The 14831-nt window shown below is 36.5% G+C and overlaps 1 protein-coding gene across 3 annotated transcripts in view; it reads right to left on the bottom strand.

Moving 5' to 3' along the window:
- Window positions 1-14831, bottom strand: part of slc4a3 (solute carrier family 4 member 3) — a 379295-nt gene that overhangs the window by 352519 nt on the left and 11945 nt on the right. For all 3 annotated transcript variants that reach the window (XM_067444496.1, XM_067444495.1, XM_067444497.1), the window contains exon 2: window positions 7532-7685. In XM_067444496.1, the coding sequence (XP_067300597.1) occupies window positions 7532-7585 (54 nt within the window). In that variant the 5' untranslated portion in view covers window positions 7586-7685. The remainder of the gene's footprint in view (window positions 1-7531; window positions 7686-14831) is intronic.

The following is a 14831-nucleotide window of genomic DNA, read 5'->3' as shown; positions in this document are numbered from 1 at the left end:
ACTGGAAACGCACCGTGAATGAGTGCCGGGCGGCCATGCTCATTTTAGTTTCGGTTTTGAATTAGCGCCAAGTCGGGTGCTGGTTGCTTGAATTGTGGATTAATTAGCCTATTATTCTTAATGCAAAACACAGACACAAAACAGTTCAATGACAAACTCACTTAAATAGATGCTTTTACATTTCACGTTGAAACTCTTCGATGATCATCTCGTCTGTCAGCTCTTTGCTCTCGTAATGAATGAAATCTGACTCCTGTCCGGCTGCGTTTGTGCTGTGACTCTTGTTCATCTCACGCTTTATTGAGTAGATATGCTCAGTTTTTAATTGTAGTGGGTTTTTTTTCTTTAACTGAACTTAATAATTTAATTACTATAAAAATCAAAACAACGGTGGGGTGCGGTGGCACAGTGGGCAAGTGATGTAACCGGTAGGCGTGGCTTGGGAGTGGCCTCATAGGGCAGCAAAGAAAGTGCATTCTGGGAGTTATTGCCGTTCATCCATATGAGCCAAAATACATTTTCTGGCTTTTCTCAGTCTGGAAGGCACTAACTTTTAAAATAATTTCACATTTCTACTACGTAAATGACCAACTATAAATACACATGAAACTTTCCAGTGGTGAAGTACGCCTTTGATCTCACTTTTTGACTGGATGTTTTTGATAACGTGTAGGTATCATACGCAAAAGACACAAATGCTAATTTAAATACCCAAAAAATTAAATGTCAATGGAAACACTATTTATTAACTTTTCTGTCCTTTTTCAAGTGAGTTTGCAGCAAGAAATTCACTGGCTCACACTCCTCCATTCATAGGGAAGCTTCACACATTTGTCTGTATAGGGTGAAGGAGTTGACTCACCCTTCTGGACGAGTAAATTGAGGATGATGCATTTGGAACAGCTTTATTTGTCATTGCGTTATTTGGAGTACTGTACTGTATAGAATCTGTGTTGCAAGTGAGAGAAGAGCATTGTTATATAAATCCACCTCTGTAACAATGTTAACTATTGTAAATCGACAACCCTAATAAAATAATAAGAACCATTATTAATGATTGAGCAGCAGATCACCATATTAGAAAGATTTCTGAAGGATCATGCGACACTGAAGATCAGAGTAAATTCAGCTGTGCATCACAGGTATAAATTACATTTAAAATATATTAAAACAGAGAACAGTTATTTTGAGTTGTAATGTTATTTCACAGTATTACAGTTTCTATTTTATTTTTCTAGCCTGACGTGGTCATACTCAATTCTAGTCAGAATATGAGTCTGAAACTGCTCCATTGGGCTGTGATTATGGGGGCGTGTTTCAGCCAAACCAGAAGAGACCTCAATTGGATAGAGCTACAACCAATCAGAGCAACGGAGCGACACTACTTGACAAACGTTAGTTGTCAAATGTCAACAGAACTCAACTGCACTGTGTTGCCAAATCCACGTTTTTTCCCGCGTGTTGTTTTCCATGTCCACGGGTTGAAGCGACCTCAATTATTGTGAAGGTGAATGCATATACAAACAAGTTTTCTGTTTAGGATTTGAACAAATATGATCCAAGCGACATTGACGATGAGGATGATTATGTTACTGTTTATCATCTGTCCGTCGTCGTCTAAAGCCGGCCCAGATGATTTCATTGTTCCAAACAGTTTCTGTTCGGAGATAATCACTCCTCTATGGATCGAGTCCTGACCGAACTGCACGAGCTCAAATGTTGTGGGCGGGGCTGAGTTCGGCTGGCATCCAGGTTAGTATTTTTCCCTTGGGGAACATAAAATGCTTCTCAAACATTAAAAAAATCGTAATTATTCTAAACTTTTGACCGGTATTATATATGTTGATAATCAAACGTGTAGTTCTGACAAATGTGTAGTTTGATTGAAAAATCAGTTGAATTCTGTCTTTTCACACTGAAGTCACACATATATTACTAAATTATATAGTTTATGAAATTCTACTAATGAAAATGTCCATCACTTTCATCCCAAGAACAGCACTGTTATAAAAATTATAATAAAAAGTTCCAAAACCACATTGCGCTGCATTGTGCATGCATAAGTGTGTGTCCTGCTGCCACTGGATTTTATGTGATGTATAAATAACACTCGGTCAAATATTTGCGTGTGGGAAATCAGCGTGCAGTTCTGGGCTGGACTGAAACAGCATCAATCTCTGAACACATTCTGTTTACTCAGTCTGGCCAAATCCTCTCGCTTACCACTATTGATTTCTTCATTCTGTGTTGATTTTTGTCATTTCAAAGCGGAGGTGCTGCTTGTGGGAAGTCTGCATCAACATACGGAATGCTGATTATTGCTTTAGAAAACAATTAAGTAACAATGTGCAGCATTAACAAGGTACTTTTGTCTGGGCTGTACTATAATGTCTCCTTCACACTATTTTATTACTAAACATTCAGTTCTCTTTGCTGAAACATGATATGGCGATTTCTACAGCCCAGGCACAACATGCCAAATGGCTATCCACATGCAGGTCGACACCAGGCAATTAATCTGGTATCTGATGCCATGGTGAGCAGATTGCTGCCTAAAATGATACAGCCACACTTACTCATAATATGTCAGCAGAGTTCATGAAAACAGACCTTAAATTCTGTTAAGGCTCCATGTATGGTTAGGGTACCACTACAAATAGAGGTATATGTTGCTTTTTAACAAATTACGATGATGTATTTAAAGGGCTCATGTCATTAAGAGTCAAATTTTCCTAATCTTGTGAGAGCTCATTGTGCTAAGAAAAAATGTAACTCGAAACTGTAACTCGAAACCTCCAACCCAGTCCAAAAAGAGCATTTACTGAAACTGAGCTGCTAAAATGACTCATTATGAACTTGTGTACAATTCTATAATAAGTTGATAAATATATATCAAAACACCAACATCTATAGAGTTTTCAGAAACTTGGCCTATCCAGCCACCATGCGGTAACAGGAAGAAAGAAGTATATAAATACCAGAACATTTAACGAGTGAATAAAGCGTTTACATAAATACTTTAAAGGAACAAAGTCACATAATGACCCATTTAAAGGTGCAGTAAGCAATTTCTGAGAAACACTGCTCAACCCAAACAAACACACCCCTCTCTTCATTGCTCCACCCACAAATGCATCAACACGCAATGTATGAGTGGATGTCACTTTATCATATCATAATGACGAATGAACAAGGAAGAGTATATTCAAGCAAAACTTTGCAAACTATTAGTCAGCAGCACACCCAGCATGCTATTTTGCATTTAAAAGGCATCTAATTGCCGTCCAAACACAGCCCTGATGTCTAGACCAAGCCTGCCACACTTCTGTTGAAAACTGAAGCCAAAGCGCCTCGATCCCCAAAGATTTTCAACAGTGTTTCTCAGAAATTGCTTACTGCACTTTAAATTCTAAGGGTTCAAAGCAGGGCCGGCCCAAGGCATAAGCGAACTAAGCGGCTGCTTAGGGCCCCCTTGGCCACCGGGGGGCCCCCAAGAGCACTTAAAATGACTTCTTGCTGCAGCCATGTTTCTTTATGTTTGAAATCGCAAAATGGCCTTAAAACAATTACCAAATAAACTGCAAAATGTTACGTTTTCTAATATATGCACGGATTGATTCTGACAGCGCTGCACGAGCTCGTGGTGCCATGGACTGGACTAAAGCTTGTTCGTCAGTGTTCAAAGTCCACAGTGCGAGAGAAAAATCAGCGCTGAAACAGCACTACTCGTCAGTTGCCCGGTAACCTTTTTATGAATGGATGGATTTGAGAATGCGCTTTGGTATAGTGCAAATATCTTATTTGACATGCTGCTTGTTTTGGACGGAGTACAGCATAGCTTCCAGTTTCTACAGAGAATCATCTCTAAATGCTTCTCTGCAAGTGCTATAGTTTCAGTGGCTCAAAATTATCTTTTTATTTTTTTTTTGGAATGCAAATTCGTTCTTCTCCAAAAAACCTTCCCAAATTCGTAAAGAGAATCATTTTTAAATATGTTGTTGTCAACAACTAAAAATACTAATGTCATATGCGTGAATTTCCACCAACTTAAAAGCTCAGCTTAATATCTGAAAGAAATCCACCAACATTTCTTGTTTTAAACGAAGTCTCTTATGCTCACCAAGGCTGCATTTATTTGATAAAAACTACAGTGAAAACAGTTATATTGTGAAATATTATTGCAATTTAATAATTATTGCATCATATATATATATGATATTCATATGTGATATGAATGTCAAGTAAATTGTAATTGTAATTGTGTTCCTGTGATCAAAGTTGAATTTTCAGCATCATTACACCAGTCTTCACTGTCACATGATCCTTCAGAGATAATTCTCATGGTGATTGGCTGCTCAAGAAACATTTATTTTTTATTATCATGTTGAAAACAGCTGTGTAAACCATCTTTTTATTATTCTTTGAAAGCTTTCTATTTTAGATAAATGCTGTTCTTTTAAACTTTCTATTCATCAAAGAATCCTGGGGTAAAGAATTGTCAGCATATTTAGCATGAGACTTCTTAAAAAAATAAATAAAATAAAAACTTTTTTTAAATCATATATATCCCAGTCTGAACCGTACTGTAAGACTTTGAATATTAAAGTGCAAATGAACACCTGAGCACTCTTGTGGATTTGTTACTTTTACAATTAAAAACCGTATAAGGGTAAAAACATGTCAGACAGACAGGATATAAGCAACACAGCTACAACTAATAAAATTGATAATGGGTGTACGATTATTATTAAGAATTGGCAATAGTCAATCGGTACCGAGGGGCCTCTAAATAAAATTCTGCTTAGGGCCCCATAAAGGTTTGGGCCGGCTCTGGTTCAATGTGAGGGTTTAAAATGGTCATTAAATACTAAAGTAATAATTGTTAACTTAATATATTTTTTACTAAAATAATTCAAATAACATAATCATTTATAAAAAGCATTACTGTGTTTTGCTCTAACATCGGCGGGCTCTACGCCAGATGTTGTCATGTGCCTCCCCCTCTGAAAGCCCTTTGAAAGACTGACATCAATAAGCGAGGATCCACCGCCCGGTTGACAGCACCACAGGAAAATGCTGCACATCAACCAATTAGCACATCTCAAGATGAGAAAGTTCTTTTAAAATGCCAGCCCTGATTGCGTATGCTTACATCTAAGAACGTGTAAACTATCAGTAATGGCTCTGGTTTTACTGCAGGTGGTCTCAGGGTCCAAAAAGGTCTAATTTGCTGTGTTGTTTATACATGGACAGGAATGTCATCAATTAGATCAAATGGAATAGTATCAAAAACTAAATTATGGTATAGTATCATAATAAATGAATGTGGTTTTATAAACCACACGTCTGTTTTAATAATACCAGCCAGAATGTTTTCTAAAAACCTCTAAAAACTTTTTTTTCCAGTTGTCATTGCCAATAATAAATTGCCAAAAATTGCAAATAATTGTCCTTGTAAAGAAAATGTTTAAAGTAGAAAAATACCACATATTACAATGTTGTTGACTAATGTGTTGTTAAAAATAAAATGTATTTTCTTTATAATGGGTCAAAAATCACACACAAGAAGCAGGAGGCAACCACAAAAAAAGCCCATTCAGATGTACACACACTGACTGAGATCCGTGCATGCCAAGTGTCAAATGAGACGGAGGTCAGATCGATGTTATTGTCCTGTGTCCAGCCACCACATGTAACCCAGCACCTGCGCCTCCCTGCTTGGCACTACGCCACTAGCTCCAAACCTGCCGTTGCTCAGGAAACCACATAGCAACCATTTGCAATTCCAGATATTTAAGTCTTCCTACCATATATTTCCCACAAAAATATGAAGCAGCACAACTGTTTTCAACAATGATAATAATAAGAAATGTTTCTTGAGCAGCAAATCAGAATATTAGAATGATTTCTGAAGGATCATGTGATAATGAAGAGTAATGACAAGCTCTGAATAATGTTTTCATATGTCCAAACAACTTTTACCCATTGATTTTCATGCATTTGTAAAACTTGTTTAAAAAAATAATAATTTAACAAGTGAATTTGTGGTGAAAAGCTGCATTACGAATGATGCTATAAAGAAAATCTAACCAAAATTTAATACACACACATTATATATATATATATATATATATATATATATATATATATATATATATATATATATATATATATATATATATATATATATATATATATATATATATATAATTTATTTTAAACTTTTTTTTTTTATTTGCAATGCTTCGTGGAAAAGTTTTGTACCTGTCTTTTTGAATGAATTTCAAATACTTTTTTGCTTCAATGAAAGGTTTGTAATGTTGTAATTCACATCACATATGGATGGTTTGGTTCATGGCACTTAACAAAAACGTAGTAAAGTTTTTTAAAAAAAGCTGATAGCCCCATGAGCAGCGCTCCAACATGTAGCGCAATTGAGCTTCAGTCGATCTGAGTCCGAGTTCGTGGTCCTTTTTAACCCCACCCATCACTCTCACACTTTACTTGTACTCTCTCAAATTGTATCTGAATAAGGGCAAAAGGCCAAGATAAGTCTTGCAAGGAAAAAATTGAAGAAATGCTTCAGGAACTAACGCTGCTGAAAATGTGGCTGGGGGCACTAATGCCAAAGTCATTTCATTCGGCGGCCATCTTTGAAACGCTTCTCAGGCAGCTATTTCAATCATGCAGCTCCTATTTCTTTGAATGGGGAAACATCAAATTCTCCAAAGCTGTTAACTAAGCGTACAATTACATTTCATATTTGAAATCACCAATGAAATCTGAAAGCAATTACCTCATCAATATTGTTTCTAAACACACAAATCATGACAGAAAACAGCATTTTTTAGGCTGGACCAGCCAATGCACATTTGCGGTCATAAGCAATGACAAATACTATTTGGCGATTGACTCATTTACTTAGAAGGTGGGACTTATTCCACACTCATGCTCATTGTACTTTCTCTCATTCATATTAAAACAGTGCACCGTTTTTATATATCTAAAGTCTTTTCTAATGCATTCTATAATTTAAAAACGTTATCAGAAATGTGATCTTGATAACTATTATAGATGTGTGCATCATGAAATATAGTTTACATGAGAAGGGGGTTACATTTACATCCAAAATGGTAATAAATCTGAACAAAATCAAAACTATAGGTATTTGTTGCTTGAATCATATGGATTAAGTCATATTTACTGAATAGAAAGTGCTCTGTCAGTAGAAAGAATTTTTTTTTCAAACAGTATATGAGAAGTATATAATATTGCTTCATTAAAGCTTGTACTGCAAAACACTGTGATGATGAATAATGATTTCTAGGGCATTTTCACAATTTTTCTGCTGAGCGTGCAATGCAAAAATAGACTCAATGCTGAAGCTCCACTTGCAGCTGCGCTTCTGCTACATAGCACCACAAAAGCAACATGCACTGCAGATGTGAGATTTGTGTATAACAGGCCTAAAGCAGTATAACTAAAAATCACAAACCCTGAAAACAACAGAAAGGGTCTTAACATCTCTCACCTGATGCAGGTTGATCAACACATCTGTCTCGGGGGCATGGCCTCCTGTCGCCATGGGGACAGGGAGGGGCGCAGCTGCGGGAACACGAGGGGGTCTGGGATCAGCCCTTCTCTTTCACGGCTGGGTTTCCAGTCAGCCTGTGGGGTGGCATAACCTGTAAGAGCGAGAAAGCGTTAGGCCACCATATCCCAAAACAAACAGAGGAGCAAGGAAACATTGGAACAAAATACTTTCCAGAATAAGTCCAGAGGAAAAAAACAGATCCTTTTCTAGTTCTTAAGTTATAATGCAGGGGCTCATCAATAACCACTGAACTCAACGGACATAATATGGATTGTGTTAAGCTGTTAATCAATAAAACAACAATGTTAATTATGATTAAGTGTCTGTACCCGGTTGGTAAAAATTGATTAATCTGCATAATCTTTAAAAAAAATCAATTCAAAACTCATTAAATTATTAATTTGCGTCAGTTCACAGAAATATTTATTGCCAAAAGTATGGGGACACCCCTCCAAATTATTGAATTCAGGTGTTTCATCACTTCCATGGCCACAGGTGTATGAAATCAAGCACCTAGGCATGCAGAAGCTTCTACAAACATTTGTGAAAGAATGGGTCGCTCTCAGGAGCTCAGTGAACTAAAGTGTGGTACTGTGATAGGTTGCCATCTGTGCAATTAATCATTCTGGAAATTTGCTCACTACTAAATATCTCACGGTTAACTGTTAGTGGTATTATAACACAGTGGAAGCAATCTGGAACAACAGCAGCTCAGCCACAAAGTGGTAGACCACGTAAAATCACAGAGCGTGTCAGCGCATGCTCAATAGCACAGTGCGCATCAGAAGTTGCCAACTTTCTGCAGTGATAATAGCTACAGACCTCCAAACTTTGTGTGGTCTCTTTAGATTAGCTCAAGAACAGAGTATAGAGAGCTGGGTTTCCAGAAGAACTGTACTCGTCTGACTGCAGTGTGCCAAGTGTAAAGTTCAGTGGAGGGTGGATTATGGTGTATGTGTGTGTGGGTCAAGAGTTGGACTTGGCCCCTTAGTTCCAGAGAAAGGAACTCTTAATGCTTCAGCATACCAAGACTTGTTGGATAATTTCATGCTCCCAACTTTGTGGGAACCGTTTTGGCATGGCCCTGTCCTATTCCAACATGACTTTGGAAAGCCTTCCCAGAAGTGTTGAAGCTGTTATAGCTGCAAAGGTTGTGCCAACTCAATATTACGGATTAAGAATGGAATGTCATCAAAGTTCATGTGCATATAAAGGCAGGCGTCCCAAAACGTTTGGCAATATAGTTTATATACTGCACACACACACATCAAGCTAATTCAGAGTTCATAAGCTAATGTTAACAGATACAATTTAAAATGTATTAGTACATTTTGAGATTAACTAAGATTAATTCACACTGTAGTTAATCTTAGTTAATCTCAGCATTCACTAAAACATGTTTAAGATCATAAATTGTATCTGTAAACTAATGTTAACACATAAAATGTATGATCTTAAACATGTATTAGGTCATGTGGCCATTAATCAAAATATCAGAGAACCATGAACATGAAAATATGTTGAAATATTAATGTGCAAATTTTAGGGGGTACTTCAAGCAAATATTTAATATTAATAATAATATATCCCTGAAATAGAGGAAGACATTTTGCATTGTACCTTAACAAGTCTGCAAACTAGTCGAGAGAAAACGTAACATGGATTGCAGAGTAATAATACAAAATTATATATATTTGATGTGCTCATTTTGTTGCTAGTCAATATAAGGCCAATATAAGTTAATAGGAGCTTTGAGCTAATCCACAAGCCACGTATTTCAAGTTAAATCATTATTTCATGTCTATGTATTTATTCACCTGATGTACAGTCCTGTATTAAACATAATATGGTACAGTAAGCAGAATATTAACACAAAATAAACCAATTCAGGATGAATGGGCTTTATTTTACAACAATGACCGGCTACACACAAGTTTATGCTCACAACAGTGCAATAAAATGTTGTTCTCCAGTCCTCTTTTCCTATGTTCATTGTTATGCAAAGATCGTGGATATAATCACACCATACAACATTTGAGTCTGCTGTGTGGTTGTGCAATTGTGACAGTGTTCGCTCTGCATCTGTAAGTCCAGAGTCTGCTGTATTGTGTGATAAACAGCTCTCATGGGAAGCCAGTGCTGACGATGACTCATGTCTTGAGTTTGCGTCACTGCAGACAGCCCTAGCATACGTCTCATTTATGCCACATAAACCGCACCCACTGGATATCGTTCTTCGGGAATGCAGCTTCATAATGGGCCACTAAACATCATCATGGCATCTCCATGTATCAGCATCAGTGATCAAAACACCTCGTCTCTGGCCTGAAACGTCACGGTTCTGCTGCCTTGGACATTTTATCAGTGAATCCTTACAAACCCAGTGATGCCAATCAGACTGAATGAAATGAATTCGTCACTGAGCTGGTATCATCTCCCATGGGAACATTTGAATTGCTCCTTTATAGTTTAGGAGTTGTCACAATGAAATAAATAAATAAACTGCATGTGCTTTTACATTAAGTGTAAACATTTACATGTTATCATTCAGCTGATGTGACATTTAAAATTGTGCAAAACAAGAAAAATCTATGTGCCAATTGAAATATAAAAAATAGATATATTCTCTATATATTTTATGAAATATAATAAAAGCTGAAAAGTCTTAGCCTATACTGGAACACGTGTTTTCTTTGAAATTGAAACTTGTTTTAAGGATGTTTCAAATAAAAAAAATAAGCAAAAATAATATCTCAAACTCCTAAAACTCCTTGGTAAAAATAAAAACAGAAACAAATGAGAGAACCGCTGCATTTACATGAAATCCAATAATCAATTTGTTATCAGACTAGTAGCAATAACAAAAGTCACATGTAAGCAAAGTTTCATTTGGATTGTAGGGATGGTTTTAAACTTTTCTTATCTGTTTGATAGGACATGTAAACTTGGGCTGTGTCTGAAAACTTAAGCGCTTGATCAGATAAGCCGTAACTGAAAAGTTCTGCCCACGTGCAATGACGTGGAAATGGCATAATGACGTATGATACGGGTAACTGTTGTGTCCGTCTAAAATTCTCCTTATTCATGTTCCCCTGCTATACATTTTCCATTCTCAGAGGTGTCAAGGATGTCACCTAGTAATATTCCCAGATTATTCCAAGATGCTTATGATTATCAACCGTATTTTATTTGGATATTGTATATTCCAGAACGTTTCAGAATGTCCCAGCTGGTGTCACAGACATCACCTGGTAATGTTCCAAGAACGTTCTGAGACAGTCATGATGTGGATTTCTTTAAGGGTTAGGGAACGTTATTTGGCAGACCTTCTGAGGCCGGTTGCATGAAGCTATCTGAACAAACTCTGAGTTTCAGAGTAGGTTAGAGTTGACAAATCCAGATACATCAAACCTGGTTTATATCAAGCTCAACCGTTTCTCAAAGCTCGGTATAAACTTTCTCTGTCAACTCAGGTTTAATCCAGAGTTAGCTATCAACTCTGAAGCGTGTGCACCTGAAAGTGTGACACGTGCGGCAAACAGCCAATCACAGTGTCCGTTTGATTCACTTCTCTTCTGAAGATTGAGAGATCGTTTTGAAAATTACTATGAAATTAAATGTGTTTACAAGGCAGGAATAAACACTGCTGCTGCAGAGAAAGTTTGAGAAGGCAGCTAAAAGAATATATGACTATATCAATGCATGATGTGAATAAAGAAATGTGCCTAATAATTATAGGTTCACAAAGAGCTCAAATGAATACATGTTGTTTAAAAGAATTATGAATGCATGTATTATATTTGTATTACTATTTGGATACTTGTCAATTAAATTAATGTTTATATGAACATATATGATTCAAAGTGATTATAATTCATATAACATAAATATAATAAATAATTAGCACCAAAAGATGCACAATTTTATTTCAAAATTCAAAATTAATTTGGAAAGAGAGATACAGGATGTGTGGCTTTATTGCGTCTTTACTTGCAGCTGGCCCAGTTTGGGTTTGCGATCTCTAACCCAGAATAAAACCTGCTCCAGAGCAGGTTAGCTGTGTAGTGTAAGTTACCATGGTGATAAACAATGATAAAAACCAATCCACCTTCTTGAGCCCGAAAAACCAGAGTTGCTCAAACTAATCTCGAACTTCTCCTAATTATAACCCTTAATAGATAAATATTAACTATGTTTTTTTAAAACAAAGAAAATAAGCAATGGTAGGAGGATAGCATGAGGCAACAACAAGAAACTCTATATACATCCAAAGATCCATTTTGATTTGAACCTTGTGATAATCCTACTTTTTGTAGCGTTCATGTAAACACTATATTCCGATTCATCAATCTGAATGATTTAAGTCAGATTTAAAGAAAATGTGTTCATGTAAACGTAGCTAGTTGCTGATGTACAGTAATAAATGTGGACCGCATACCCAAGATCATTTGGTCTTGGAAGAATTTGATGAGAAATGCCTGAGTTCATAATGAGATATCTGACCTTCAATTGCAGACTTTGATATCTTGGCAAATTTTGTTGAGATCACTTATGCAACTCTAGTACTTTTCAAGCTTTTGGACTCCAACCCCAAAGTAATTCATCACAATTAATGACAGGATTCAAGAGGATTCTAAATTAAACAGTTTTTTCTCAACAGTTTGTTTGAGAAGACATAAAAACATATCTAAAAATGTTATATTCAAAAGCATAAACAGCTGTGTGTATACAATAGTGATGAATAAATAAAATGTAGGACCCCAGTTTCGGACCCTAAATGAAGCAGGACTGTGTGAGAACAGATTCACTGTAAACATGGATCAAGTAGAGTCAATCCTACTCGAAGTAGAATTCGGCAGAAGTGGGCGGGTGTGGAATGAAACTCGCAGTAGTGGGATGGAAAAATCAATCCACGCAGACCTCTGCACTGCAGTGAAAGTGTCGGAGTGAGAGCTCAGCGCTGCAGAAAAATTATGTTGTAGGCCTAGATCTTCAATGGTTTTAACATTATTTTAATTACTATTTAAATATCATCTTTTAAAGAATTCTAAGTCATTTTGCAGCACCGTTGGAAGTTTGCACAGACCCTCTAATAGCTTCCAGTTCCCTTCAGGTCTCTTAAAGAAGGTCAAACTTAAATAGCAAACACAAATGAGGATGATAAATAGAACACAGCTGACACATATGAACTAACAACGAGGAGCAGGAAAACTGAAGAAACGAACACATGATGAACACGAAAACAAACTAAAAGTCCATGATAATGAAACTTACAGAACACAATGGTGACAATAACATGCTAGAAACATAATAATCACTGCAATAATAATTCATTAATAGAATCTTAAGCTTTTGCCTTTTTAAATCCACACCGCAACTTTTTTTATACAGACAATTAAATAATATTATATTTTCTATTCTTGCATAATTTGACAAAATTGCTGCTTGATTGGAAATGACACAAAAATCTTCTGTTCAGAATAAAAAAATTGGGTGGGCAGTGTTTGCTCTTCAGGAGTATAACAGTATTTTGGAGTCTTCATCCCTCTCTCTCTCTCTCTCTCTCTCTCTCTCTCTCTCTCTCTCTCTCTCTCTCTCTCTCTCTCTCTCTCTCTCTCTCTCTCTCTCTCTCTCTCTCTCCATCAGCACATCAGCATACACACAGCAGGAAAAGTCATATCTGACATATTTATAGAACAGGAGCAGACTATTTCATCAAATGATTCACTTGCCTTCTGCAAATAACCCAAGTGGAAAACTGCTATTAATGTATGAGAGCACACTCGGGGCATCATGGGAAAAATGAATAGTCGCACACATCGCTCACCTGGTAAAGCGGTTCTCCTCATTGCATGTAAACACTTCTAGAATGTCTGATGCATAAAAACCCTGGCCGTCATCCTGACGCGAGGGTCACTTCTCTCCAGCAAACTCAAGTCAAGGCTCAATCTCATGTGAGGACAAAACTAACAGACACATGCATCATTTTGATAAGTGTCCCTGTGTGCTTCCTGTGTGCCTAACCAGCACTTATCATGCACTTCCTCTTCCCTTCACTGAGCCATCAAAGTGCCACAAATGATTTATGAGCTGTTCTGCCACACAGAGTCACCTTAACAGAGATCAGCAAAAGAAATGGTCACTTGATGTTATGATATTTTACAATGATATTTGTAATATTTTTACATTTATAATATTAATAATAATGATAATCACAAATCAATACTGTATTGTAATATTTAGACTGGTTAAAATAAAATAAATAATAAACAACTGTGAGAAATCAGAATTAAAATACTTGAATTAGTAATTATATTAAAGCTGCACTATGTAACTTATTCAAAACAAAGGCGTAGTTTGATGATGCCAAGTTTGAGCGCAGAAAGAGTGTTGTAGAGAGGCCGCTGGAGCGATTGTTACACAAACACACACGGCTCACGAGCAGCGCCACTTTTATTATGAAGGGACACAGTTGCAGGCACTATTCCTGCTTTTCCTGTTTATCATATCAGATACATTTAAGTGTGTTTAAAATGATGTTATGACATCAGGGTTTTTCCAGGGTCAGAAATGGTCTTCGGTGGTGGCTGACCAGTCATGGTCATTCACACACGCATGCACACACACACACACCCCAACAGTAAAAGTACCTACCCGCGTTCTGGTAGGTACTTTGGTATCTGTGACCCCAATACTGACAATAAATGTAAAATAAATGCAAACATTTTTGTTAAAAATTTTTTTGGCTTTTTGTTGCTCATCTAATTTGATATCTCATTATGTATTATGTCTTGATGTGTTTCTTTAGTTCCTCATTTTTACACAGTTTGCATGGTTTACTGATTCATTATTTTGGCAACAATTATTAAAAATCAGGATTAAAAATGTAATAACAAATAGTCTAATTCTCTGCCATAAACAATTTAACTTGCGTTGTTCTGCTTTCACCTTATTCCAGTCTAAACTAGTTTTTTGTGGTAATTTACTACACATTATCAATACAAATACTCAAAATAAATACATGAACATACTGTGGATTATAAAGACTAATTCGTACTAACCCCTCTTGTTTAATGGGGTAAGCACACTTAATTCTCATTTCAGAGGTGTTGTGAGTAAATGATTACACCGATTCGTGAGTGTTGGACAGATCAGTTCATTAAAATGAATCGGTTCAAATGAGTCATTTGTTTGCGAATCGGACAAAAGCGGACACGTTATGTGTGAACCCAGTCTC

This window comes from Pseudorasbora parva, chromosome 5, assembly GCF_024679245.1.
Source record: "Pseudorasbora parva isolate DD20220531a chromosome 5, ASM2467924v1, whole genome shotgun sequence".
In the NCBI taxonomy this organism is placed as follows: Eukaryota; Metazoa; Chordata; class Actinopteri; order Cypriniformes; family Gobionidae; genus Pseudorasbora; species Pseudorasbora parva.
The sequence above is the reverse complement of the archived record's forward strand: the minus strand, read 5'-3'. Positions and strand labels throughout refer to the sequence as shown.